The 27908-nt window shown below is 43.3% G+C and overlaps 1 protein-coding gene across 3 annotated transcripts in view; it reads right to left on the bottom strand.

The window, feature by feature from the left end:
* Nucleotides 1-27908, bottom strand: part of DCAF5 (DDB1 and CUL4 associated factor 5) — a 97177-nt gene that overhangs the window by 50015 nt on the left and 19254 nt on the right. For 2 of the 3 annotated variants that reach the window (XM_084792269.1, XM_084792271.1), the window contains exons 2-5: nucleotides 23031-23174; nucleotides 19314-19350; nucleotides 18118-18257; nucleotides 16188-16317 (exon numbers count right to left, since the gene is read on the bottom strand). In XM_084792269.1, the coding sequence (XP_084648395.1) occupies nucleotides 16188-16317; nucleotides 18118-18257; nucleotides 19314-19350; nucleotides 23031-23174 (451 nt within the window). The remainder of the gene's footprint in view (nucleotides 1-16187; nucleotides 16318-18117; nucleotides 18258-19313; nucleotides 19351-23030; nucleotides 23175-27908) is intronic. The other variant, XM_084792270.1, reaches the window with a different exon arrangement.

The following is a 27908-nucleotide window of genomic DNA, read 5'->3' as shown; positions in this document are numbered from 1 at the left end:
TTGTATCTCAGATTTGCTTTTTGGAGTACTGCATTACCATTAGAAAAGTCAGGCTAAACTGGGCACAGTGGTGTATACCTTTAATCCCAGCACTCAAAGAGGCAAAGGCAGGCGGATCTCAGTGAGTTCAAGGCAAGCCTGGCCTACAAAGCAAGTCCAGGACAGCCAGGGCTACACAGGAAAACCCTGCCTCAAAAATCCAAAAAAGTCAGGGTATGTGTGTCGGTGATACTGGAAAAGAATGCAAGGTCAAAGCTAATAACCTGTTTCACACAGCCAATGTTGCCACATAAAGAAACAGTGAACTCAGTCTGAGGAATGGTGTGGAGACGGTAGAGTGCTTGCCTAACATTCACGAGCCCTGGGTTCCATCCGGAGCACTGAATGAGCTGGGCGTGTGATGCATCCCTACAGTCCCAGCACTTGGGCAGTAGATGCAGGAGGATCAGAAGTTCAATTATCATTGGCTACACAGCAAGTTGAAGGACAGCCTGAGCTATGAGACCGTGTCTTAAAAATACAGAAAGAAGAGACAATCTGGATGTAATCTGAATAAATTATTTTTAAAAAAGAAAAAGAAAAAAAAGAGAAAGGGCAGGAATAGAAGAGAGGGGAGAAATTCCAATAGTTTTAGAGGAAAACAAATTTAAGTTATAAAAATCAATTAAGACACCTAAGTTGGATGCACATCTTTAATCCTAGTACAAGGGGATGGATGACGGGGGAGGGAGAGGACTGGACGACAAGCCATGGATCTCTGTGAGTTCAAGGCCAGAACTCTCTACATAGCAAGTGCCAGGACCATGTAGAGAGACCTGTCTAAAAAGAAAAACAAAACAAAACAAAACAAAACAAAAAACAGAACCAACCAAACAAAAGAGAGACCTAAATTGATGCCTATTTAAATTTTTGACAAAGTCCATTAAGTACAGGCTGGCTTAAAGTGACCTGGTTTCTTTCTTCCTCCTCCTCCTCCTGTTTTTTTGAGACAACCTTTCTCTGTGTTGCCTGTTGTGGATTCACTCTGTAAGCCAGGCTACCCTCTGCCTCACAGAGTGCACCACCACACACACCTTTGACCTTGAACTTCTTAAAAGTTTTTACCCTTTGTTTATCATGTGTTTGTGTGTGTGTGTGTGTGTGTGTCTGTGTGTGTGTATTCGAATGCATACAGACACATGTACATTATGTGAGAGGGCCACAGCCACCTGAGTGGAGCTCAGGACAACCTGTCCCTGTGAGAGCTGGTTTACTCCTTTCACCATGTGGCTACCAAGGATTAAATGAGCCATCAGGCTCTGAGGCCAGTACCTTGACCTGCTGAGCATCTCTCTGGCTCTTGTTGCCTTTTTCTTTCTTTTCTTTTCTTTTTTTTTTTTTTTAACTTCTTTTTTCAATTCTCAGATTTATAGATAGCTTTGAAATGTACTTTGGTTAATGTGTATAATTTTACTTATTTAGCTTCACTAAGGAGCCATATGCTCTTGTTCCATTTTTCTGTAGCTTCATGTTTATAACATTTTAAAAGTCACACAATATGCTTCTAAATAACTTTTTGATGACAAGGTCCTGACTTGCCTTTCTGATCCTCATGTCTCCACCTCCTGAGTGCTGGTATTACAGGTGTGTGCCATCACAGGTTCATACGTGATGCTGACTGAACCCAGGGCTTCATGCATGCTAGGCAAACAACGCCAAATGAACTACATACCCAGCACAGATTTAGATTTTTTTTTTTAATTACATTAATTTACTTATGTGTATGTATGTTTTACCTGCAAGTAAGTATGTGCCTCTAGCGCCCATGCAGGTCAAAAAGAGGGTGTCAGCCCCCCTGAACTAGAGTTACAGATGGCTAGAGTTACTAGAGCCACCGAGTTGGTGCTGGGACTCTCACCTGGATGTTCTGCAAGAGTAGTAAGGACTCTTAACTACTGAGCCATCCAAGTGCAAGCTTTTAGGGCAGGAGAGTGATGAGGAAGAATAAGGGGACAATAAGGATAGCCTACGGGAAGAATGGCGCTGGAAACGCCAGTGCAGGGCCAGCTGCCAACCTGGCATGGTCATAAAAGCAACTTGCCAACACCAGCCACAGTCATGCTTACTTCACCCTCCCAAAGCTATCTTTTCACCAAGGGGAGAAACGCTGTGGTGCTGGGCTGTATGCAGAGAAAAGGCTTAAATAAAATAGCTTGCAATCCTCCTGGGTGGAATGGATGGGAAAAGAGGAAAGACTAAAAACCATTTCCAGAACTTGTTTTTAGCTTAGAATCCCTCAAGTCCCCAAGTAATAAACCCTGCAAAGAAATAAATGATCTTATAATGTCCTGAACACAAGCCACACTCAGGGGAGGGAGGGAGGGAGGGAGGGAGGGAGGGAGAGAGGGAGGGGGGGGGGGAGGGAGGGGGAGGGGTTGGGCTGTTGCAGCCCAGGCATTTCCTTTATAGGGTGCCCAGGCCACCACAGGCATGTGGTGTTATCTAAACACTGAGTTCAAAAACAATGAGAGGCTTTCAATGTACAGTCAGCATGGAGCTTGCAAATAAGCCAGCATCTGTGGAGCTGAGGGTGGGGGAGGGGTGGAACAAGACTCAACAGAAACAAACTTGGCCAGCACCACCAGCACAGCAGTAGGGCTGCATCAGCTCAAGTCCCTGACAGCAAGCCAGGGCCCCCACCAGACTCCCTTCCACCAGTCAATAGCAGCCCTCCAGTCTTTCTAGTCAGACCTGAAGAGGATCATGCCCAGAACTGGCCGGTGGGTCTATTCTATCCCCACCCAAGAAACTTGCTCTGCTATTTGTAGTTTGGTTACAGAGCAGGTGTCTGTGGCTTCACTTTTCTCCTCCTGCACTTCTGGGTAGGAACATTAATCTCCCACACAGAGGGGGCATGAGAATCTGCTGTGGCTAGGGGTGTTTCACAGATAGAGAACAAAATGTGATTCCTTTCAGAGGGATAGAATGATACCTTACATCTCAGCAGTTTAGACAGCCGGCCTTTGCCTTCGTCGTCAGGATACAGTAACGTCAGATTCTATAGAGCTCGGGTCTGAAGTGATGGCTCAGTGGTTAAGAGTATGCATTGCTCTTCCAGAGGTCCTGAGTTTGGTTCCCACCACACAGGTTGGGTGGCTCACAACCACGTGTAACTTCTGCTCCAGGGGACCTCTGGCTTCCAGCGTACAAATCCCTTCCCCTCTCCCACACTTAAAAATCCTGTTACATAAAATGAAAAAATAACTCCCCAATATTTAAAAGATTCTATGGTTCATAGTTCCAAGTGCAACACACATACGAGAGAGAGAGAGAGAGAGAGAGAGAGAGAGAGAGAGAGAGAGAGAGAGCAGAGAGATCCAGAAACCAAGCACAATGGTGTGCACCTACAATCGCAAAACTCAAGAGTCACTAGTTGAAGGTTAGCATGGGCTACATGCCAAGACCCTGTGGAAGGGCTAGAGGGGGCATATATACAACTCTTTAAAATTTTTATGAAAATTGTTTGTTAGGAAGGACATAGGCTCTAGGGAGGAACACATTACTATCCTTTGCTAAATGAATATGTTGTTAGATGGCCTTTTAAATAGTTACGATTATTACATTTTCTCTCTCCTCTGTGTGCATGTATATGGGTACTTGAATGTGGGACTTGGTTTTCCTCTTACCATGTGGATCCTGAGGATTGAACTTAGATCATTAGACTTTGTGGCAAGTGACTTTACCCATTGAACCATCTTGACAGCCCTAAATATTTATGTTTATACTCATAGGTGAGAGTATGACTCTTAGCCTTAGTCAAAGAAGCTTTATACAGTAGGCAGCAGTTAATGCAAACTCATAACTGTTCAAAATGCTGAGAGTAAGTGAATGTTGAGTGCCTAGCCTTAATAGGGCATGACTACCACCCCTACAAGGCTCAGGGGACACTGCTGAAGAGCCGATGAGTCAGGTGTGGCGGCACATGTCTTTCATCGCTGCACTTGGGAGGCAGAGGCAGGCAGATCTCTGAGTTTGAGACCAGCCTGGTCTACAAAGTGAGTCCAGGACAGCCAAGGCTACACAGAGAAATCCTGTCTCCAAAAAAGAAAGAAAGAAAGAAAGGGAAAGGAAAGAAAAAGAAAAACAAGTAAGCAAGCAAGCTAAGAGAATTCTGTCCAGTAGTTCAAGGCTGGCCAGGGAGAGGGAGGGACTTCAGGGAAGCATTATGGTAAAGGCCTAAGATCCCAACACTGAACAAATAAGGCAGGAAGATCATAAGGTCTAGGCCACTGAATACATGATGAGATCTTGTCTCAAACAAAACCAAAATCACCTTCCCACCCATAAAAATAAAGTGGGGAGGGGGCTAGAGAGATGCTATGGTGAGGCATAATTGTAGCTCTTGCTGAGAACCTGGATTCAGTTTCCAATACCCATAAAGTGGTTCACAAACACCAGTAACACTCACAAATAACTTTAGTTCCAGAGGACTTGATGTCCTCTTCTGGTGTCCACCAGCACCAGGCATATAAGTGCAGACCAAACACACACACATAAAATAAACCTTTAAGAAAAGAGAGACTATAGAGACGTCGGTGCTGCTGTGTAAGCCTGAGGACCTGAGCTGCATCCCTGGGACCCATATAGGTGTAGGGAGAGAAAGCCAACTCACAATGTTGTCCCCTGCCCTAGGGCCCAAAGATTATGGGTATTAGTAAACTTGGTAGCAAGCTCACACAGACCTCTCTAGCTGACCATAGATGCCTTCCACTGTTGGAGAAAAGGCAAATTGCTAAAATTGCTTATAGGGTATACTTAAAACCAGCAGCTCATAGGTCTTTCTCTAGACAAATGGTTCTCAACCCCTTTGACAAACTTCTAGCTCCAAAGAATATTTGCATTACAATTCATAACAATAACAAGCTTAGTTATGACGTAGCAAGGAAAATAATCTTACGGTTGGGGGTCACCACAACATAAGACACTAAATTAAAGGATCACAGTATTAGGAAGGTTGAGAATCACTGCTCTAGACCAACAATCCAACCTCTGGACACAAATTTCATTAACAAGCAACCAGGTGATTGTGGTATCTGATGATCAGAGGTAGGGAAGCCATGTGAGGCTGTAGTTCACCAATGGGCAAAACTGACTTCACAGCGCCACCTTGTGTCTGAAAGCTAAAAAGCAACTTTACTAGAATACCTGGCTGCCTCTTTCACATTCAAAGCCCAAAGAGAATGAGCATACCCCCTGCTAAGGAGTTACTCCTTAGATACAAGATTTCTGTCTGTATCTAATAATGCAGGATTATTACACTTTGAAAGTACAGGCTGCTAGGCAGGAGAGGCTGAGACAATAAGATTAGAGCTATTGAGGTCTGAGTGTAACATTATGCATTCATTCAACATTTACTAGGTCCCCATAATATCCCAAGTTCTATGCTACCCACTAGAAATGTAAAGCTGAATAAAACAGTCTTGTCCTTTAGTTCAGAGAAAAATCAACAACTATAGAGCAAGTTAACACCTCTCTTTCTGGTAAGGACAGATAAACTGGTTTCACTGACATAAAACAGTCACTTAGTAGCCAATGGCAGCAATAGAATTGACTGACTGGTGCAACACAAATGGTGCAGGCCTTAAGCACTCTACAGAGACTTGGAATAGAGAAAGCCCCTCAGAGTAAGGGGACATCTGACCACTAGATACATACTTTGTGGCAATGCCATGATAGGTGCTGAGAGCACAAGGAGCAAGTTTTCAAGGAAATAACAGGGAGGTCTGGTGAGGGGTTTTCCTGAGGGGTTAATGACTTGATTGTGGTAGCTAGGAACTAAATGGATAAACAACAATCAAGAATAGAGAGCACTGTGTGACAGAACTGTAGTTCCAGCACTGGGAGGCTGAGGCGTGAGGACTCTGAGTTCCAGGCCAGTCTGGACTACAAAATGAGACCCTGTAACAAAAACCAGAGAGAAGGGGATGGAGAAATGGGCCAGCAGGTAAGAGCACTGGCTGTTTCTACAGAGGACCTGAGTAAGATTTCCAGCACACATGGTGGCTGGCTCACAACCAGCTCTAACTCCAGCTCCAGGGGATCCAATGACTTCTTCTGGCCTCTACAGGAGCAAAGCACATACATGATGCACATGCAGACAAAATACCCTTATCTTTAAAACAAAATTTTTAGTAAATAAAAAATGAAGAAGACATGTGGGAACGGAGTATCTAGAAAGGAGAAAGACTGCACAGAAGGGCAGGCTGCTTAAGCAGTTTTCTTTTCTTTTCTTTCTTTTTTGGGGTTTTCTCTGTAGCTTTGGCTATCCTGGACTTGCTTTTTATAGACCAGGCTAGGTTCGAACTCACAGCAATCTGCCTGCCTCTGCCTCCCTAGTGCTGGGATTAAAGGCGTGTGCCACCACACCCGACCCCAGTTTTCATTTTTTATCCAGTGAAATAGATTATTCATTTAAAAAAGTGTTTACATCTTATAGTATTCTTCACAATATAGCTTCTGGGGCCATGAATATGAACAAAGATAACCCAAACAAGGTGTAAAACAATAGTAAAAGGTGAGGTTTAAGGATCTGCTCTAAACCCAGCAGGCCAAGTGAGGAGCCAGTAGGGACAGCACCTAGAAAAGAAGGCAATGGCTATGAGGTGGAAACAGGGTTTTGGAACTCAAGAGGTTCCAGGTATACTCAAAGGATGAGTAAAGGCAGGAAACTTACCCAGGACTCTAGGATTTCACCCAGAAAAATTCTAAGAGTGAGGTCAGCAAAGAAGAATGGAACATAGCACTGGGGGGAAAGCAGGCTTTTAACAATTGTTCAGGGGGTGGAACACTTATATAAATATTGTGTGTAAAGATAAGTGGGAGATGTAAAGGTCTAGCTAAGCCAGGTATGGTGGCTCACCCTTGGAAGGCTGACACAGGAAGAGTGCTGCCAGAAAGTAAGGCTATCTTGGGCTCCACAGTGATGCCTTGTCTCAAAATACAAAGACAATAAGAGAAGGGAAGGAAGAAGGGATTGGAGGGGGAGGGGGGCTGGAGAGATGACTCAGAGGTTAATTAAGAGCACTGGCTGCTCTTCCAGAGGTCCTGAGTTCAATTCCCAGCAACCACATGGTACCTTATAACCATCTATAATGAGATCTGGTGCCCTCTTCTGGCGGCCAGGCATATAAGCGGGTAGAACATTGTATACATAATAAATCTTTTTAAAAAAGAAGGACAGCCAGGCATGGTGGCGCACGCCTTTAATCCCAGCACTCGGGAAACAGAGGCAGGTGAATCGCTGTGAGTTCGAGGCCAGCCTGGTCTACAAAGCGAGTCCAGGACAGCCAAGGCTACACAGAGAAACCCTGTCTCAAAAAACCAAAAAAAAAAAAAAAAAAACCCAAAAAAAAAAAAACCAAAAAAAAAAAAATAAAGGACAGAGAAGCTAACCAGTCGGGCTCTGACTAGAGCTAATGGATCTGACAACTAAACTCCAATGAGGCTTAATTTTCTGCTGTAGTTTTCTACTGTGCCATCTAAACTTCTGGGCCCTCTTCAGTCTGCCCTCTTTTGTCCCTTGAAGTCACACCTCTATAGAGTCAATGAGGTTGTTACCAACACCAGATCATAGGGAATAAAGTAAAAATACTCATTTAAGCAACAGCAGCCTTGAGTTACTTTCCGCTTTTTTTTAATGGAGTGGTTTCCTTTCTGTTTGCTTTTGTAATATATTCACTTTATCAGTAGAAACACTGAACAAGGAGATAAGGAGAAAAATATTTAGAGCGACAGCCTAAAGGAGGTTGTATGGAGGCGAACGATCAGACTTAACCAGCTATCCTAAGTCAGACAGAGACCTCCATGTTCATGTAGGACGGCTGCCTTCTGCAGACAAAGACATTTTCTCCTTTGTCTACATGGTTGGTTCTGCAGCTTCCAGTTTATATTCCTTTTTGTCAAACTTATTTTAAGATACAACATAAGTTAGGAATGCACCGCAATGGCAGAGTGTGAAGCCAGGGTTTGATCCTCAGCTCCCACCCCTACACCTAACATGATACAGTACTATGCACTAACTTTACATGTATGTGGTTCAATATGGTATTTCATAAGTGGATCGAGATATGTGGATCGAGATATGACTTCAAGTTCAGTCAATACCAACCCTGGGGTAACCACTATTCTAAAACACCTATAATCTGCCTCTCCTTAAAACACCAGGATCCTTTGTAGCTGAACTGTCTTCCTTTACTCAAAATTATAACCACGAGGCTCATCCACATCAGTCAACAGTCTGCTCTTTTCATGTTTGTCCACTGTACACTTTGCTTACCCACTTTCCTTCAGTGGACACTTAAGCTTGCTCTAGCTTTTGGCTGACTAAAGACAGCTGGGATACTCCTGTGTGTATCTACGTGTTATAATGGAGAGACACAATCCTATCTCTTAGGTAGATTTAAGAGTGAGGTTTCTGGATCATATGCTCAGCCTCAGCAGACACCAACAGTTTCCCCTCACAGCTGTACCTACTTAGATTTGCCTAAAATATGACAGCTTCACCAGTGTCACAACTTGTCAACACTATCAGTCTTTTCCCACTGTAACCACTCTGAGCATTTTCAGTTACCTCATGAATAATTAAGTTGAACAGCTTTAACTTTTCTTCCTTGTTTTTCTTTCTAAAGTCTCAGTAACTCAGGCTGGCCTCGAACTTGCCATTCAGGTGAAGATGACCTTTAACTCCTGATCCTCTTTGCTTCCACCTCTCAAGTCCTGGGCAGGAAACTTTAAAGTTTCAAATGCTTATTGTCTGATTTTTGTTTTTAATTCTTTTTTTTTTTAATTTCTTTTTTGAGACAGGCTTTCTCTGTGTAGCCTTGGCTCTCCTGGACTCGTTTTGTAGACCAGATTGGCCTTGAACTCACAGCGATCCACCTGCCTCTGCCTCCTGAGTGCTGGTTTAAGGGGAACCTAGAAGCAGGAACTGAAGCAGAGGGCTGCTGCTTACTGGACTGCTCCAGAGCACCTTCCTTAAACCTCTTCCCAGGACCACCTGCACAGGGTGGCAGCACCTGGAGGGCCAGGTCCTCCCACAGCAAGCAGCAATCAAGAAAATGTCCTACAGACACCCAGTCTGATGAAGGCAATGCCTTAACTGAGAGTCCTTCTTCCCAGATGTCAAACTGACAAAAACTAGCCACACAAGTGCAAATCTGTACTTGACCACCACTTAAAATATCATCTAATAAGGCAAATCTTCATAGGAATTCCTGACTTGCCTAGTTTTATTATTGAGAGAGAAAGAACCATTTCTCTATTATCCTTGTCAAAGCTGCAGACTGCTACTTGACATAGAACTAACAATTCCTGACAGAAAGTAAAGAGTGAAAGGGAAGGACACGATGAGTGAGGACTGAGGCAGGCAGAGAACTATGGGGGAAGCCTCGCTTCTCTCAGGTACCTGGACAGTGAGGACCTCAGCTCCAACAACTGTTCCAAGGCTTTTGCAAAAGCCTGAACATGACGTAAGTGGGGGTTGGCACTGACAAAGGAGGATGGCTGTGAGCATACACCAGAAATTACCCACAGGACATCTTGTTTGAATATGTAAAATATATTTGTAGGTGTGAAGGTCTCTCTTTTAGTCAATTATATGCATGTTTCACCTCTCTATAACCCAACTGTCACCACCCGAACTCCTAAAGCTAAACCTTCCAACTTTTAAGTCTATTGGGCCAGGCAAGTTACCTGAGGATTTAAGATAATATCAAACCTTCAGTAAGTGGTGGGACCCTGACTACACAAAGATGTTTAAAGTAGTACCTGTTAAGTTTTAGCTGTTACTGTGAAAAAGGTCCAATGATATATAAGATCTTTTGGCTTTTCAAAGTGGTACACATACATATATGTAGGCAAAACATTCATATACATAAAATAATTTTTTTAAAGGACAATATTTTTTTTTAAAAGACAGACACTTAGGACCTAGTCACATGTGGTGGCACAGGCCTATAATGAAGCAGAGGCAGGAGGATCTGCTGAGTTCAAGGTCATCCACAGTTATGTAGCAGGCTTGAGGCCATCCTGGACTGGAAAGACCCTGTCTCAGAAAACAGAAAACAAAAAAAGCCTACCTCATAGGAAGTAAAGGTGGTAATTACTTATAATTGTCATTATCCCTGGTAATGAAATGTGGCATAGCTCAGCTCAGGGTCACATGGCCCTAACATGTGCCACCTTGATCTACACTACTGTCTTTAGGCTTCAGACCCACGCTACAAGAACTCAAGCTCCTCAGCCTCTTCCCGTATAGTTCCCTCCGGTCAGACCAGATGCTAACCCACGTCCTTTCCATCACTAAGTTTTTATTCTGCCAACCAACCCTCTCATCGGTTTATTTCAGGGCAGCAGTGGAACAGAATGGCTCTGTTCATACACCTACAAGCTTCAAGCTAAAGTAGAGCAGTCTGGTTTAGGAGAAGGCAACAGCAAATGTTCAACACCTTAATACCCATAAATTGGGGAAGAGAGGTACTCAGTGGAAGGGCCTCCTCACGGCTCTTAAGGGGACTATAGCTCTAAGAGCCCACTAGCTCTTCAGAGTAGACCCTGAATTCACCCACTTCCCACGCTATATAAACCGGAGATAACTTATAAACGTAGTACAGAATAACAGCAGACTAAACCCAGAATCCTCAGGACCCCAAGCAACTCATCTTTCTTGGTTGAGGTCTCCATGAAACCTAATAAAAAGATTTCTTTTTTCTTTTTCTTTAAAACAACAAATAGCAGGCATGGCGGTGTACTCCTTTAATCCCAGCACTCGGGAGGCAGAGGCAGGTGGATCACTGTGAGTTTGAGGCCAGCCTGGTCTACAAAGTGAGTCTAGGGCAGCCAAGACTACGCAGAGAAACCCTGTCTGGAAAAAAAATCCAAAAACAAAAACAAAAGGGCTGGGTGTGGTGGCACATGCCCGTAATCCCAGCACTCAGATGCAGAGGCAGGTGGATCTCAGTGAGTTCTTCTGCGAGGCCAGTGTGGTTTACAAAGTGAGTCCAAAACAGCCAGAACTAAAAGAGAAACCCTGTCTCAAAAAACCACAAAAACCAACAACAAAAGCAAAACTAGGGTCTCCCTATGTAACCTTGGTTGTCCTGGAGCTCCTTATGTAGACCAAGCTGACCTCTAACGAAGAGATTCACTGCCTCTGCCTCCCAAGTGCTGAGGTTAAAGCTGTGTACCACCACACCCTGCTCAACATCATTTAACTTTTGTTTGATTTTTCAAGACAGGGTCTCTGTGTAGCCCTGGCTGTACTGGAACTCACTCTGTAGACTAGGCTGACATTGAACTCAAGAGATCTGCCTGCCTCTGCCTCCTGACTGTAGGCATACACTATGACACCAAGTAAAATATTTTTGTCCTTGAGGAAAAAATACTGCATGTCATCTCTCAGATTAGGTATAGTTTTATTTGCAATTATAAGGGGTTTACAAGACCCCTAATATCTCTTTCTGTGAGTATCCCTGAAATAGATCTATTTCTGTTCAAGCCTCATCCCCCTAAGGACTCCAAACTATCCTAAGATCTGGGCTGGGGTTTGTAGGCAGCTGTACTCAGGAAATAAATCTCTGCTGCAGCTCAGCATAATTAATCTACATGGAAAAGACTGACAGCCCTATTGTCGTCCTCTAGACCAACTTGTACTTTGGGAATTCAGAGAAGAGCTGTAACTGAGTCCCTTAATCAGGCGTGTGAAGTTAGGAAGGCTCTAATACTCCATGTCACCGTGAGAACATTAGAAGAGCTGCAATAACAAGGCAGCCATCTCACTCCAACGGGCCTGTGTTCTGCTTATCCCAGAACCAGAAATCAGTCCAGACAGCCACTGGTCTTAGTAGATGCTTTTTTTCGAATGTGTTTAAAAAACTACAGGTTACCAAAGAAAACATAAAATTCCACCCATAACGGAAGAAAATGTTAAAATAATAATACAATTTCCCCCCAGAAGACTAGCATCAGTTTGTTGGTACAGGTCTGAATACAGTTAGTAGACTTGTAAGTCAATGTAGCCTTTGGTGGTGAGGGTACAGTTTGACTGGAACCCAGGTCCTCTCACAGTGTCTTAAGTAAGTTTAAAGTCTTAAGTAGCCTTGGCTGTCCTGGAACTCACTTTATAGACCAGGCTGGCTCTCAAACACACAGAGATCTGCCTGCCTCTGCCTCCTCAGATGCTGGGATTAAAGGTGTGTGCCACCACACTTGGCTACAATTTGACTTTATCAAAAATTCATAAACACCTTCCTTAGGCACGGTGACACACATTTGCAATCACTTGGGAGGTGGAGACAGGGAGATCAAAGTTCAAGGCTTAGGGAGGCAAGATGGCCAGTGGGTTAAACCTCTTGCAATGCAATACAAGCTTGAAGACTAGAGCTCAATCCCCAGATCCCACAGCAGAAAGAAAGAGATGACTCTCAAAAGTTGTCACTGACCCTCCCTGCACATGTCATGGTGTAAGTATACCCCCCCTCAATAATGGAAAAAGCAGTGGGAATATGAAAATAATAGTATATATATATATTTTAAACTTCAGGGCCAGCCTAGGCTATACAGTAAGTTCTTGATGAAAGAAAGCATAGGGAAAGGGAAGGAAGGAGGGAGGGACAAAGGGAACAGAGAGTGACAATCCTACTGCTTCAAGAACAGAATAAAAGAGAATCAGGAACTCAAGTTCAGTCTGGGTTGCAAGGGCTACATGAAATCCAGTCTCAAAACAGAAAAAAAAAAAAAAAAGAATGGGGCTGGAGAGATGGCTCAGTGGTTAAGAGCACTAACTGCTCTTCCAGAGGACTGGAGTTGAATTCCCAGCACCCACATGGCAGCTCACAGCTGTCTGTAACTCTAAGATCTGACACCCACAGACATAGATGCAGGCAAAACACCAATGCACATAAAAAATAAAGAAAAAGAAAAGGAACAAAGAAGGAAAAGAGAGAGGGAGACTTAAATACCACACCCCACATCCAGGTGGTTCAGGGGATACAGGTGTTTGCTACCAAGCCTGATGACCTGTCCTGACCTGAGTTTGATCCTTTGGACCCACATGGTGAAGGAGAAAACCAACTTGTGCACACTGTTCTCTGACCCCACATGCTTTCCATAGCACCCACCCCTCACTTCACACACATACACACAAAAAAGTTCAAATAAACAATTTTAAAGTAAAACACACCCTTTATGCACCAATTCTTCACAGGCATTTTGCAAAAAGAGGTCAAAACAGATATGCAACCACAAGGTTCAACATAGTTGTGTTTTGTTTTTTGCTTTTTGTTTTCTGTGTAGTCTTGGTTGTTCTGGAACTAGCTCTGTAGACCAGGCTGCCTCAAACTCACAGAGATCCGCCTACCTCTGCCTCCTGAGTGCTGGGATTAGCATAGCATCGTTTATAAGAAACAAGAAGTTTCAGCTTTCAGGTATATACTATTAATAGAATATGTACCCCTTGAATAATGTGCCAGATCTGTAAGTGCTAATTTGAAAAGATCTCTATCATACTGTTAACTGAAAAAAGATAGTGAGCTGGGTGTGGTACCACACATTTAACCCCAGTCCTTGGGAAGCAGAGGCAGAAGCAGGCAAATAGATATCTGTGAATGTAAGGTCAGCCTTCTAGGCTACCCAGAGCTACAAACTGAGACATTGCCTCAAATAAACAAACAAACAAAAGAAAAGGGTGAGGGCCAGGAGTAGACTAAGAGGTTTAGGGTACTTGCTGAGAGCCAAGCCTAGGGACTTCAGTTTGACCCATGAGACCCATATGATAGAGGGGGAAGAGTTCTCTTCTCCTACACATGTCCTGTGGAACATGAGTGTGTGTGCATACTCACATACACACAGATAGACACACTCACTCACTCGCATATGCGCCATAAATAAATGGGGGAAGTTGAGCATGGGTATTCTTTCATGTTTCCTTCATTCATACATACTTACTTGAATCAGCATTAAATTATATTTTTAAAAGACAGACACATAAACTGTTCACTGTATTTACTGTGACTTTAGAGTAACTACAAACTAAGAAGAAATTAACTGATATACATTCGAATGGATTTTTCCTCTTTTCTCTCTACACTTTTCTATGTAAAAGCTCTAAATTCAATATATATTACTGTACGAATAAAATGGTAATCATCAGTGAGGGGCCTGGGCTCCTCCTACAGAGGCAGACCCTGTTCTCCCTCTGCACAGCACCCTTCCACAAGGACCTGCAACTGCACCCAAACATCACTTCACCTTCTTCCTACCACTTAGCAAACACGAAAATGTTGAATGTCTTAGACATTTAAAAAGAAACCACATTTAGTGAGGAGCAAGGGGAAAAAGGGATGAAGGGCAGCCAGTACACAGCAGGAAACTGGCTGGGGAGTGGAGGAAGATGAGAATGAAGACGCCAGCAACTCTTCTTAAGACCCTGCTGTGACATCATAAACCACTCAAGCCTTCTACAACCTCAGCACGCCACCCCAGTTGCCAGCTGGCATTGCAATTCTAAGTAGAGCAGACAGCAAGCTGGGAGGAGGCTGCCATAGTTGGTCCAAATTCTGCCTTTTAGACAGAATCATTGTTCTGAACCAATGGTGAACCTAAGAGACTGTCTTCTTCTCAGCCAGCGCCCGCCTTAGGCACACAGTACAAAAGGGATCGAGGGGCCTGTCACTATGTGCACTAGAAGAGCAGGATGGGGGTGAGGGAATGTGCAATGGAGTATAGAGGCAGTCTCCTCAGTCCTGTGGAGCCTCAGGGAACTCTGCTCACACAGACACTCTGCTGCAGCAGTTCCAACTCCCTGAACTGCCCTGTGAAGAGAACCAGCTAGTACTGAAAATCAAGGAAGGTAACCCTCTATTTAATGCCTGTTTCACCCAAGGTCCATTAATAAATGAGAACCTTGCTTACTTTGCATAGCATTCTGCAATATTGCTTCACAGAGTATTTTATTTCCACATAGATTTCTAGAGAAGTTGATTGCCTTTTATAAATAAGACAAGTTTTCAGTACAAGTGCCAAAAAGAGGCCTTGCCTCATTGGGGGACTTAAGGAACATGAAAGGGCCTCCTGTATACTCCATCCCCACCACTTTTAATGATTCCTTAGTTAGTGCTTCATACGATCAAGCCAGGACTGTGCCAGTGTACTTAGTTTAAAAACAAAAACTCTAGATGAGAGAATCATGGGAGAAAGGCAAAGTAGAAGGACCCAGAGGGTCCTAGAAGCCTACAAGTAGAACATTATAATAGGCAGATTTGGGCACAGGGGTCCCGTTCAAACTAAGGCACCAGCCAAGGACAATACAGGCGGTAAACCTTAAACCCCTACCCAGATCTAGCCAATGGACAGAACACTCTCCACAGTAGAGTGGAGAGTGGGATATTACTTTCTCACATACTCTGGTGCCTCACCTTTGACCATGTCCCCTGGAGGGGGAGACCTGGTGGCACTCAGAGGAAGGACAGCAGGTTACCAAGAAGAGACTTGATACCCTATGAACATATAGAGGGGGAGGTAATCCCCCTCAGGAACAGTCATAGGGGAGGGGAATAAGGGGAAAATGGGAGGGAGGGAAGAATGGGAGGATACAAGGGATGGGATAACCATTGAGATGTAACAAGAATAAATTAATAAAGGAGGAAAAATAAATAAATAAATAAATAAAAAATAAAAACAAAAAAACAAAAAACAACCAAATGGAGAAACAAATTAGCTGCCTAATATCCCACAGAACTAGCTGTTAACTTGTAGTCACTAGTCCTTTTGAAGATTTTGTATCAAAAACTATACATGATTAGATAACACATTTAATTTTGGGAGTTAGGTAGGAGGGTCATCCTGTGGCCTGAAGAAACCCTAGCTTGGAACACAAGGCCCCGCCTCTTCCCACATCGGAGCTCCTGAGCAAGTAGGGAGGGAGCTAGGCAGGCTTTCAACTCTTCACACGCGCCCACCTAGAGAGTCCAGTCCACACCTTCTGACTCCACGAAAGCAGTTTTGCTCTCTTGTCTGGCTGGTACTTAGCTGCACGCTCTCCTGGCTTTAGAGGAGCAGAGCATGGTAAGAGGATCCCAACTGAGCTCAGCACTCGCTTACTCTACTCCCTGAGAAATGAAGAAGGCAAGTCTGAGGTCCTTACAAGGACTTACCTCTGAGGCTTTCTAATGTCCCACAGCCCCACTCCTTCCTTTGAATTGGCTGTGGCCAACAAGCGGGGCTCCACGGGGTTAAACATGACACTGTGAAAGGCTGATGGGTAGTTTGCCAGGCAGAAGGGCTCTGTGAAAACAGAAATTACAATCATGTCACCTGAGACACCGCTCTCTCAAGGGCAGGTGGCCAGGCAGGAGTGTGGACGCAAACAGTAGCGTACTTTTGACCACCACCCCAGGGGTGGTACCACTGCTGTCTAGAACATACCCCATCAGGCAACCCACCTTCGTGTATACTTGGGCGCCCAATACCAGTCAAATCCATTTAGCTTCAAAGGGAAAAAAGTAAGCTGCTTATAGATCTAAAAATGAATTCCACTAAAAATATTTCACAACCAACTCCTGGTAAAGTTATTATACCTTTAATATTTATAAAACCACAAGTTTTATACAAATAAATTTAATGAAGACAAAGTAAAACAGTGAAAAATTAAGACAAGGTAAAACAACAGTACAGTTTCCCTTCTGGGTCATAATGCTTCCTAACTAAATGATTAGTCCAGAACTGCACATTTGACTCCCAGTATTTAAAAAAAAAAAAAAAAAAAAAAAAAAGCCTAGAGGCCCCTTTTCTGTAATTGAGGGAGAAGGATTATGAGTTCAAGGCCAGCCTGAGTTACACACACAGCAAGACTCAAATTTTGTTCTTTTAATAATCTTTTTGGTTTTTTTGCATTGGTGTTTTGCCTACATGTATGTCTGTGAGAGGGTGTCAGATCCTCTGGAACTGGAGTTACAGGCTGTTGTGAGCTGCCATGTGGGTGCCAGGAATTGAGCTCAGGCCCTCTGGAAGGGCAGCCAGTGCTCTCAACCACTGAGCCATTTCTGTGGCCCCTTAGTTCTTATTTTAAGTTTAACACTTGAGTTGTCCTTAAATCCAGACAGTCCCTAATCAACTTGACCTGGAACTCCTGCACCCTTTTGCTCCATCACTTTGCTACCTCAAAGAATGTACTCTTCTGGGATCTGTTACACTCAATAACGACAAAACCACCCCACCTCCTCATCTATGTTTGTAAATACAGTGTGGAGCCCTGGGCAGGGAAGCTTTCAGTCACCTTGGCCATCAGACAACACAGAACAGGAAAAGAGTCTACATGCAAGCACCAAAGGTGCAGCCACAGATGCAGTCTGTTGTGAGCTGCTCTGCTGACCCCAAGGACAGGCTTCTTTGATATCCAGAACTGAGACGCCTATCACTGTAAAGGTCTGATATATGAGGAAATACAGACCGAGGTCCTGCCAGACAAAGGCAGCAGGATAGTAACCATGGCCTCACAAGTTACTAGTTTGAGCTCTACAGAGGTAGCCATGTGGCAGGATTAGAAGAAACAGCCTTTAGTGACAGAGAGGAAACCCCTCTGCAGGAAATAAGCTAAGACAACACATTTCCTGAGGAGCTTCAGGGTCGATAAAACAAGTCCTCCAGTCAGAAACTGGGAACACACCAGGGAGAAGGTATCTGCTGAACATTCCCAGGGGCGGGATGTACGTGCAAGCCCTTTACAACCCCAGGTGCAGATAAGGTGAGGATCTGTGTTTTTAAAACAAAAGAACAAGCCTAAAATTGTGTCTGCAAGAAGTACACAGTGCCTGCCCCTCTTCTTGCGTGGGACAGCACCACATGAGAGGCGCCTTGGGTGGCCCCCCCCACAGTAAAGCATCACATCTGCTCCTGCAGGGTTTGCAGAGTCACAGGTAGTTCCACTTCTGACTACTCGGGGCAGGACGGGACCTCCAGTGTCACGTGTGCTACATGTGAGGGTCCTAGCTTCTTTTCTCTGGATGTTACTTACAGAGATTATAGAAATGAACTTGATATCAGGCTGTTCAGCACAATTCAACAACTTTGTACACAGTGACCTACCTCCATGGGGAGACTCCCGGATGTCCCAAATGAGAACCCGGCCATCATCTGAAGAGCTGGCAAAAATGTTGTCATTCACTGGGCTGACCGACAAGCCATATACTGCGTCTTCATGAGCAAACACATCCAGGGTCTCACTGCTGAAAAACAGAGAGCAAGAGAAAAGCACATAGGCACAAGCATGGTGCAGAGGCCCAGCCTACAGTACCTAGCTAGGGTTCAGTTTCTTTCATGCCCAGGAGAAATTTAACCTAAGTAAACCAACAAGATACTCAATTAGCTAAAAGACAATGTTCAATGTTCAACATATGTGTGCATAAAATGTGTATATATGTTTAAAAGGATTACACTTTTATAAATTTCATAATTTTGAAACTAAGCATATTTAGAAGTGACTAGGGCTGGGCGTGGTAGCACATGCCTTTAACCCCAGCACTTGGGAGGCAGAAGCAGGTGGATCTTTATGAGTTCAAGGCCAGCCTGGTCTACAAAGAGAGCCCAGGATAGTCAAGGTTGTTACACAAAGAAACCCTGTCTCAAAAAACAAAACAACAACAACAAAGTGACTCGGTAGCTGAGTTTTGTGTTGCCATTTATCACTTGTATGGAGCTCTGAGGGTGATACTAGACTTCCAAAAACAAAGGGGTGGGAGGGTTAAAGTAGCCAGACCTAGTAACAGCAGAAGCAGAGAGGGCTCCCAGCACACCAGCATGGCCATCAACAGCACAGCTCTGAGCTATACAGAACCTGGTGCACAGGCCCTGGCATCACATGACCTTAAGTAACCTAACAGCACTGGGCCTCCGCTCTCTCTTGTCATGGATATCACAGCATCCCTCACAAAAGCACTGTGATGGTTAAATGAATCAATTCATAAAAATCCCTTAGAATAGTGTCTGGCATATGATAGTGAAAACTCAACAAATGTTATTAACTATTAATCTTTATTATGAATTAATAATAAAGAAGAAAATCCTTCCCTCTTCTTATCTCTAACTGTATGACAACTTGGCAAACCTTTCTCATTTTCTTAAAATAAAGCTGAAACTATTATAGGAATTGTTTTCTTTTTTCAGAAAACTAACATTGGTTCCATATTATTTTCTTCAAAAGCTAAAATACATGTCTATGGAGATATTTGCCTCTATTCCCCTAAAAGCAGTCAGTCACCTTCACACAGCGATAATCTATTTACCTTTCAACATCATGGAGGATGACTTGCTCATCATTTCCTATAAAGGAAAAAGACAGACATTTCACAATTCCTGCAAGGTGGTTCCTTCCACATGACAATACGGGATTTTAAAGTTTCCAAGAAAAACAAAAAACAAAAACATAAATTGGCAAATTGGTTCAGCAGATGGAATGTTGAAAACCTGATTTCCTGACCTTGATTCCCAGAACCCATGGTAGAAGGAGAAAACTAATTACTGAAAGTTGCCCTACACATGTACTGTGATGTATGTGTGTGTGCACACGTGCACATACACCACACACTAAATACAAGACACTCAAAATACAACATAATACAAAACACAAAATAGTTGTGTTAAGTTAGAAAAAACTATGAAGACACTTTAAGAAGCCAGGCACAGTGAGTGGTTCCTGCTTATAATCCCAACACATAAAGGAGATGAAGGCAGAAGGATCAGGAGGCTCAGGGCCAGGCTAGGATACATAAGAACCTGGCTCCAAAAGCCGCATATTTTCTGTAAGAAAATTAAGAACAGAGCCATCTTTTGGTTTTGCTTTGTTTTTTTTGTTTGGTTGGTTGGTTTTTGAGACAGAGCTTCTTTGTGTAGCCTTGACTGTCCTTGACTCTCTTTGTAGACCAGGCTGGCCTTGAACTCACACCAATCCACCTGCCTCTGCCTCCTGAGTACTGGGATTAAAGCATCTTTTGTTTTTAAAAAGCAGTAAAGTATAACCTGGTAACAGTTCTGAGGGACCAACTGTTGCCATTCAGGAAAAGTGAATGTGCAATCAGTCACTCATCCAGACTAACCCAGCCACGCCCATCAAAGCAACCATGACTGTAAGACTTGGAGTAAAAGCTCTTAGCATCCCTAGGCTTTGGCTGTCTAAGTGGACATAGGACGATAGCTATCTACTTTACAAGGATACACGCCCATAAAAGCATTCAAAATAGGGCTGAGTACTTGATAGACCCCCAGTGAATGTCTGTTGTTTCTACCTCAGCCTTCATTGCATTCAAATCTGACAAGTGCAACACTAAATGATGGTATGGCTTTCTTCCACAACTTTCTGTAATATCCTTATTCTAAGAATCTAAAGGCACTATATTCATGATATGCCTTCAAACGGCTTATAAAGCCAAAAACAATTAGAGTTTGTGAAGATATAGCACTAGCACACCCTCAAATGCATAGCCCAAGGCCATCTAAATGGAAGGCAAAGCTATCAGTAAGGGCATGGTCTAAGTAGTCTCAATTTTCTAAGTCCTAGCTATAAATTCTCCAGAGGGTACATACTAATGACAAATGAACTCAAGCTAATACCTCCCAGGCCTGACACAGTGAGGACTGGGGACATGAGAAAAGATTCTGTCCCATCCATTAAGAACTAAGAGTCCAACTACACCAACAGTAGGAGGACAGCCAACTGTGGGAAAATGAGGCTTTTAGCTTTAAGGACAATTATCCCCTTCATGTTCAGAAAGAATTAGACATCAAAGATGCTTAAGCAGCTCTAAACTCCTGCCAGTGGGACAAGGATAGGCTGCATGTGTGGCTCAGAACTAGAAACCCAGTACTCAGGAAGCAGTCAGGATGACTGCCTCAAGTTCAAGGCCAGCCTGAGCTACATAAAGAGAAACCCTGTCTCAGAAAACAAAAACAAAAACCAACCAAACAAAAAATAATGTGTAAGCAATGACTTCAGGAAGAGTGAGAGATATGAATACACATATAAAAGGCAGATTGGAGGATGAATTCTAGATAATTAGAAAAATGAGTTAAGCATAGGGGCTCACTTGCATAATCCCAAATTTAGAAGTCGGGATATGAAAAACAGGAATTCAAGGCCACAATTAAGATGAACCATGTAATTAGGTATGGTGACATATGCCTGGATTCATGCTTAAGGCCAACTTGGGCTACATAAGGAGATCTTATTGCAAAACAAAATCAAACAAACAAACAAACAAAAAAGACAAAATTTGTAAAAATTATGTTTGACAAGTGAAAGTGCACATTCAGCAGTTTCTTTTACTTTGATGCTTAAAATTGTTGTCCCCTCCACCCCTAATTTGGCCAGGTCAACAGGACTCAAGGCCTTGAATGACCTAGGCAAATGTGCTACACAGAATTATATCTTCTATCCAGACATGTGCTTTTAAAATGCTTCTGAAACACAGGAGATAACCAAGGGGAAAATCTGCAGTTTCACGAAAGTCAGGACTAGAAATTCTGTAGTCAGAAACACAGTGGCTAATGAAGTAGCCATCACCAAAAAGTTGGCTTGCATATCAACCAGTCCAACAATAGCCTGACACGATGTTTTTCAAATCAGGGTCATCTATAGGTCAGGACATCAAGTTGAGTCACAACCAGTATCTTGAAAAATGAAACAGTGGGGGCTATCAGTAGCTAAGAGTGCTTGCTATAGGAACATGAGATCTGGACCTCACATCCTAGCCCTTGCATCACAACTAGGCACAAAAAGCTCACAGATTCAGCTCTGAAGGAGGAGCTGGTGGTCTCCTTTGGCCCCTCACATGTACAAGTCCATGGGCACATGCACACACATACACTCATGTAGACACATGCACACATACTTTATTCCCTAGACCCATATGGTGGAAGGAAAGAACCATTAGCAAAGTGTCCTTGACCTCCACATGCTTGCCATGGCATGCTCCCTGAATAAATAAGTGTAATTTTTAAAAAGGTTTTTATTGTTGTTGTCTGCTTTTTAAAATCAAGCCGACTGTTAGCAATGGGGCCTACAATCCCAGTGCTTCATTCAAGAAGAAATTTAAGGCTGCCCTGGGCTGCTTGAGACCCTTTGTCATCAGCCAAGCAAAAGTAGTAGTAGTAGCAGCAGCAGCAGCAGCACAGAGATGGAAAGAGGGAAGGCAGGAAATACTTATCATGCCAGCACTGGGGAGGCAGACACAGAAGTCATAATACAAGGTCATCCTCTGCTTTGGCTATATGAAGCCTTGTCTCAAAAAATAGCATGGTCAAATCTTTCTTTCTAGATGAAAATTTATAGCTGGAAAGATGAGTTAGGAGGCAAAGGTGCTTGTTGCACAAGCCTGGTGACTCAAGTTTGATTCCTGAAGTTATATAAAGATGGAAGGAGTGTACATACCTACACATACAATAATAATTAAAATAAATACAATAGAACAAAAATAAAATCTCAGAAGAGACAACAGAATAGAAAGCAAAACCAGTGTACCATATATACTAAGGTTATTGCTTCCTTTTTCTCTCCCTCTCTGCACGCGTGCATGCGTGCGTGCGTGCGTGCGTGCATGTAACAAATTACAACATGAAAGCCAGGCAGTGATGGCGCACGCCTTTAATCCCAGCAATCGGGAAGCAGAGGCAGGTGGATCGCTTTGAGTTCGAGGCCAGCCTGGTCTACAAAGTGAGTCCAGAACAGCCAAGGCTACACAGAGAAACCCTATCTCGAAAAAAACAAAAACAAAACCAAAAAAGAACATGAAATTTTTTCAACCAAAGAAAGACAGAGGCAGGAAGGGGAGAATGGGGACAGGAAGAAAGGACGATGGAATCCTAATTCACATGTCTAAAATGCTGTAATATACTGAAGAAAAATGATAGGAAGCCAGTAATTCTACAGCTCAATAAGATACAGAAGAAAAACACATTCTCTTACTACTCTCTTTACTAACCTCCTATGGTAGAATGTCTCTTCTTACCTCCAGAGAAGACTTTGGTGTTTCCACTGTTGAAAGCCAGGCAGAAAATGTTGGAATGGTGTTCCCCTTTCAGCTGTATGGGTTTGACCCTGGAATGGATAGCTTGTTCCATGTGCCATAGCAGAACTCGGCGATCATCTCCTCCTTTAGTGGGGGACAAGAACCTAGGGTTAAAACAGTTGATACTACAAGGCCAACACTTGGCTTTGCCACCTCAACTCCCATTTTTTCTGAATCTACATCTCGCCAACTGCAGAAGATTCTGAGGGCACACAAATCCAGGAATTTTACCCATGAGACACATGAACTCTACAGCAGCCACACTCTCCCAGGAATTGTTTGGGTTTTATTTTTGTTGTTTGGTTGGCTGTTTAATATAAAAAAAGTGGTGATCGAGATAGAACTCAGTGTCTTATGCATAGTAGGCAAGTGCTCTACCATGGGGCTACCATGTTGTTGTTGGGTTTGTTTGTTCTGTTTTGTTTTTGAGACGGGGTTTCTCTGTGTAGTCTTGGCTATTCTGGAACTCTCTCCAGAACTCACAGAGATTGGCCTACCTCTGCCTCCCAAGGGCTGGGATTAAAGGCCTGTACCACCAAGCCCAGCCAAGTTTTGATTCTTTTTTCTTTTTTCCAGACAGGGTTTCTCCGCATAGTCTTGGCTGTCCTGGACTCACTTTGTAGACCAGGTTGGCCTCAACTTACAGTGATCCTCCTGCCTCTGCCTCCCAAGTGCTGGGATTAAAGGTGTGCGCCACCACGCCTGACCCTTAAATAGATAATACAGAAAATAAAATGGATAACCACTGACACTGATAACATATACCTCACCAAATACTATTTTGTTCACCCTGTCTTGTTTCAGACCAAATATTTATTTGCTTATTACCTGGAATCTTTCTAGTAAAGTCTTTTTGAGGGGAGCAGGAAATAGCCAATAGAACTAGAACTGGTTTTCACTACTTGCAATCAAAGGACTCTCAAGCAGTATTTCTAGCATAACTTTTCAAAGCAATCTTGTTCTGGTCTTAGAGACTATGGGACAGTGTACAGACAACTAAGGACCTGCAAGCCCTAACATTCCTATTATGGTTGATACAGCCCAGTTCTCATGGGAGCCCAGCTCTTACCTCTGTGTAATTTTCAGTGGTTTGAATCACAAAAGCAATAGCATACTGCATGAGCTAGCTCCCAGAGAGTGAGAGTATACGTGTTCTATATATTTACAGATGTGTTCAAAAGTGTCTGGAAGGAGGAACAAACTATTAAGGATTACTTACCTCACCACTAAACTGTTTGTTATATTCATTCCTATCTGACTTTAAAATGTGGGAGGGGGGTGTGTGGATATGTGCAGCTTCCTGCAGAGGCAGAGATGTTGGATCCCTCCTGGAGCTGGAGTTACAGATACTTGTGAGTTGCCTGACATAGGTGCTGTGAACTGAACTTGGGTCCTCTTGAAGAGCAGCCAATGCTCTTAACTGCTGTGCCATCCCGCCCACACCTCCTGTTTGAATTTTATAACAAGCCAATAACATACCTTTTCAAAAAAGAAAAAAAAAAAAGCTGCAAGAGCAGCAAATCACAGCCACTCTCAGCCTCCACCTACACACAATTAAAAGATACAATGAATGGAGCTGGAGAGATGGCGCAGTGATTGGGAGCACTGGTTGCTCCTCTAGAGGACCTGGGTTCAATTCCCAGCACCTACATAACAGTTTGTAACTCTGGTTCCAGGGGATATGCATATGCATGCATAAATAAATCTTTCAAAAAAATACAATGAATGGACTAACCAAGCTAGTGGTGAAGCTATGCTGTGCTACGTAAACTATGTACTTAGGACCATTTACCACACCTACACAAGACCATGCCACAGACCACCAACTCAATATTGGATATAAAAGAGTATGGGGTCACTGGGTGTGGTGGCGCATGCCTGTAATCCCAGCATTTGGGAGGTAGAAGCAGGTGGATCTGTGAGTTCAAGGCCAGCCTGATCTACAAAGTGAATCCAGGATAGCCAAGGCTACACAGAGAAGCCCCGTCTCAACAAACAAACAAACAACAAAAAACAAAACAAACAAAAAAAGGGTATGGATTCTAATGCCCATTTATGTAAAACACTGTTTTTTGAGACAAAGTTTCTCTGTGTAGGCTTTGCTGTCCTGGACTTGCTTTGTAAGCCAGGCTGGCCTTGACCTCACAGAGATCCACCTGCCTCTGCCTCCTGAATATTGGGATTAAAGGCATGTGTGCCACTATACCTGGCTTGCAAAACATTTTTTAAAGTGACAGAATATCAGTAATTTTGGCAGTTTTGTTCTCTGTAGAATTTCTGGCACCTGAATGAACTAAAAAGTGAGCTGAGCGCTGGGGCTAGGAGCTAGCCCAGCAGTTAAGAAAGAGCAGGTACTGCTCTTACAGAGGAACAGTAAGAGTTCAGTGCTCAGCACTCCTATCAGGGGGCTCAGGAGCACCATCTGTAACTCCAGTTCCAAGAGGATTCACCGCCTTCTTGTGGCCTCCCTGGGCAATGCCCTCATGTACAAAAGCATACACACACACACACACACACACACACACACACACACACACACACACGCTTAAAAATAAAAATCTTGAGCTGGAGAGATGATCCAGAGGTTAAGAGCACTGATTGCTCCTCCAGAGGTCCTGAGTTCAACTCCCAGCAACCACATGGTAGCTCACAACCATCTATGATGTGATCTGATGCCCTCTTCTGGCCTGTAGGTGTACATGAAGGCAGAATACTGTGTATATAATAAACAAATAAATCTTTTTAAAAAATAAAAAAAAATTTGGAAGTAAACTCTGAGACAGACGTGATGCGTGAAGGCACTCAGGGAGACAGGGGCAAGAGGATGGCTATGCGTTCGAGGCCAGTCTGGTCCACAAAGTGAGTTCAAGACAGCCAAGGCTACACAGAGAAATCCTGTCTTGAAAAACAAAAATAAGAAAGAGAAAGTAGCACTGAACATGATTATCTTGCATGTTTTTGCTTACACACCTGCACAGCCATGCCTAGGTGACTGTGTGGGAAATTATTACAGTGCCCACTCTATTAGGCTGGTATTGGGGCACTTCAAAGTGGTAAGAATGGAAAAATGGAAAAGAACTACATATTCAAGAGAACAAGTAACAAAGCAGGGAAAAGATTGCAGGTGCTTTCTAATACGCTATTCAAATGATATAAAGGACCACTAAAACTAGACAATGAGAAATAATCTGAATTTCTGAAGTGGGTGGTACTGAACAAGCATTTACTGCTCTTCTCTTGACTGTGGTGCCATCTGACCAACTGTTTCACCCTCCTGCCACCTTGCCTTCCCCTCCAGGAGGGATTGTATCCTTGAATGCTAAACCTAAATACACTTTAAATATATATATATATATATATATATATAAAATTGACTTACATACCTCAAAACACCCTAATTTCTATTAAGAATTTGCCCCCGTCTTTCAAATTCTCTTAGGTAATATAAGACTATGAATCACATGATACCCATTTTAAAAGCAAAAATATTAGTTGAGTGCAGTAGCACACACCTGCAATCCTAGCAGTTGGCAAGTAGAGGCCACTAAAAAACCAATGATCTGAATGCAGATGCTCTGGCTTCAGACTGCTCCTTTACCCCAGTGCAGCCTATTGGCAACGAAGAGCTACTGGCCAGATTAAATGGCCAGATTTTTAAAAATTGAAATGACCCTGAACTCCTGATCATCTTGCCTCGGTTACGTGACCAACAAGACACCAGATTTTGTGTGGAGCTAGGTACCAGGGCATTAGGCAAGCACTCTACCAGCTGAGCTACACCACCTGCCCAAGTTTTTGTAGACTTTGTCCATAGGTAAGCTAGGTTGGGTGATTTGCCAAGGCACACAGCTGGCATTCAATGGCACTTTTTAAGTCAGGAGTATTGGTCAGGGAATTAAATGGCAAGTACAAGCAGGACTGAAAACATATGGGTTTCATCTGGACTTCGCTGTTTGCAGAGGTGGAACCAGGCCTTGCTGCACAGTCCTATAATTAGAACTACTCTGGAACTGAGGCAGGAAGATAAAAACTTTAAAGCATTCCTAGGCTACAAACTAAGCCTGGGGTAGAATAACATTACAGGTACTAACTTCGGCCAGCATCCTATCTTTACCTAGTATGTTTTGAAAGATAAATGTATCTAATTTTATTTCATATCCCCCAACTAGGTAAGAGAGCAACATTATTCCCATTTCAAAGGGGTAAGAAATAAGGGCTAGGCATGGTGACATATATATACCTATAATCCTGTATTCAGGAGGCAGGAGGACCGAGAAAATTTGAAGCCAGCCTAGGCTACAGAATGAGATCCTCACTCAGCTCAGGAAAGAGAAAACAGAATGAGGCTTGCCTTGTCCTGGAGCACTGCTAGCAGTGGGTATCAAAGCACTGCTTTAACTGGATACCTAGGACCCTATGGCAAAATGGTTCCTCTAGAAGCAGCTAACTAGTAGTCCTGGAATACAGTAACGCTACAGCTTTACAACCCAAACCCCACCCAGTCCTAGACAATGTCTAATCCCTGGGCAGAAACAAAAGAAACCTACAGTGCTCAAATGTTCTTCCTCCTCACACCACTCACAGAACAGGGCTGGAGGGATCCCTGGGAGATCATTTTCTCCAATGGCCCCATTTTGCTCATGAGGAAACATAGGAAAGAGGCCAAGCTAGCTAGTCCCACCAATTAGAGGAAAAGGGGGGACTGAAGTCCAATATGTCCCTGCTTTTGCTAAGGATCACTGGATGATTCTAGACAGTGGGGAAACTGTTATAGTAGTTTAAGCTGTAGTAAGGAAAAAAAAAAAAAAGACAACCAGG

Source organism: Acomys minous (genome assembly GCF_964271855.1).
Source record: "Acomys minous genome assembly, chromosome: 8".
NCBI classification, from domain to species: Eukaryota; Metazoa; Chordata; class Mammalia; order Rodentia; family Muridae; genus Acomys; species Acomys minous.
This window is presented reverse-complemented; position numbering and strand designations above follow the sequence as displayed.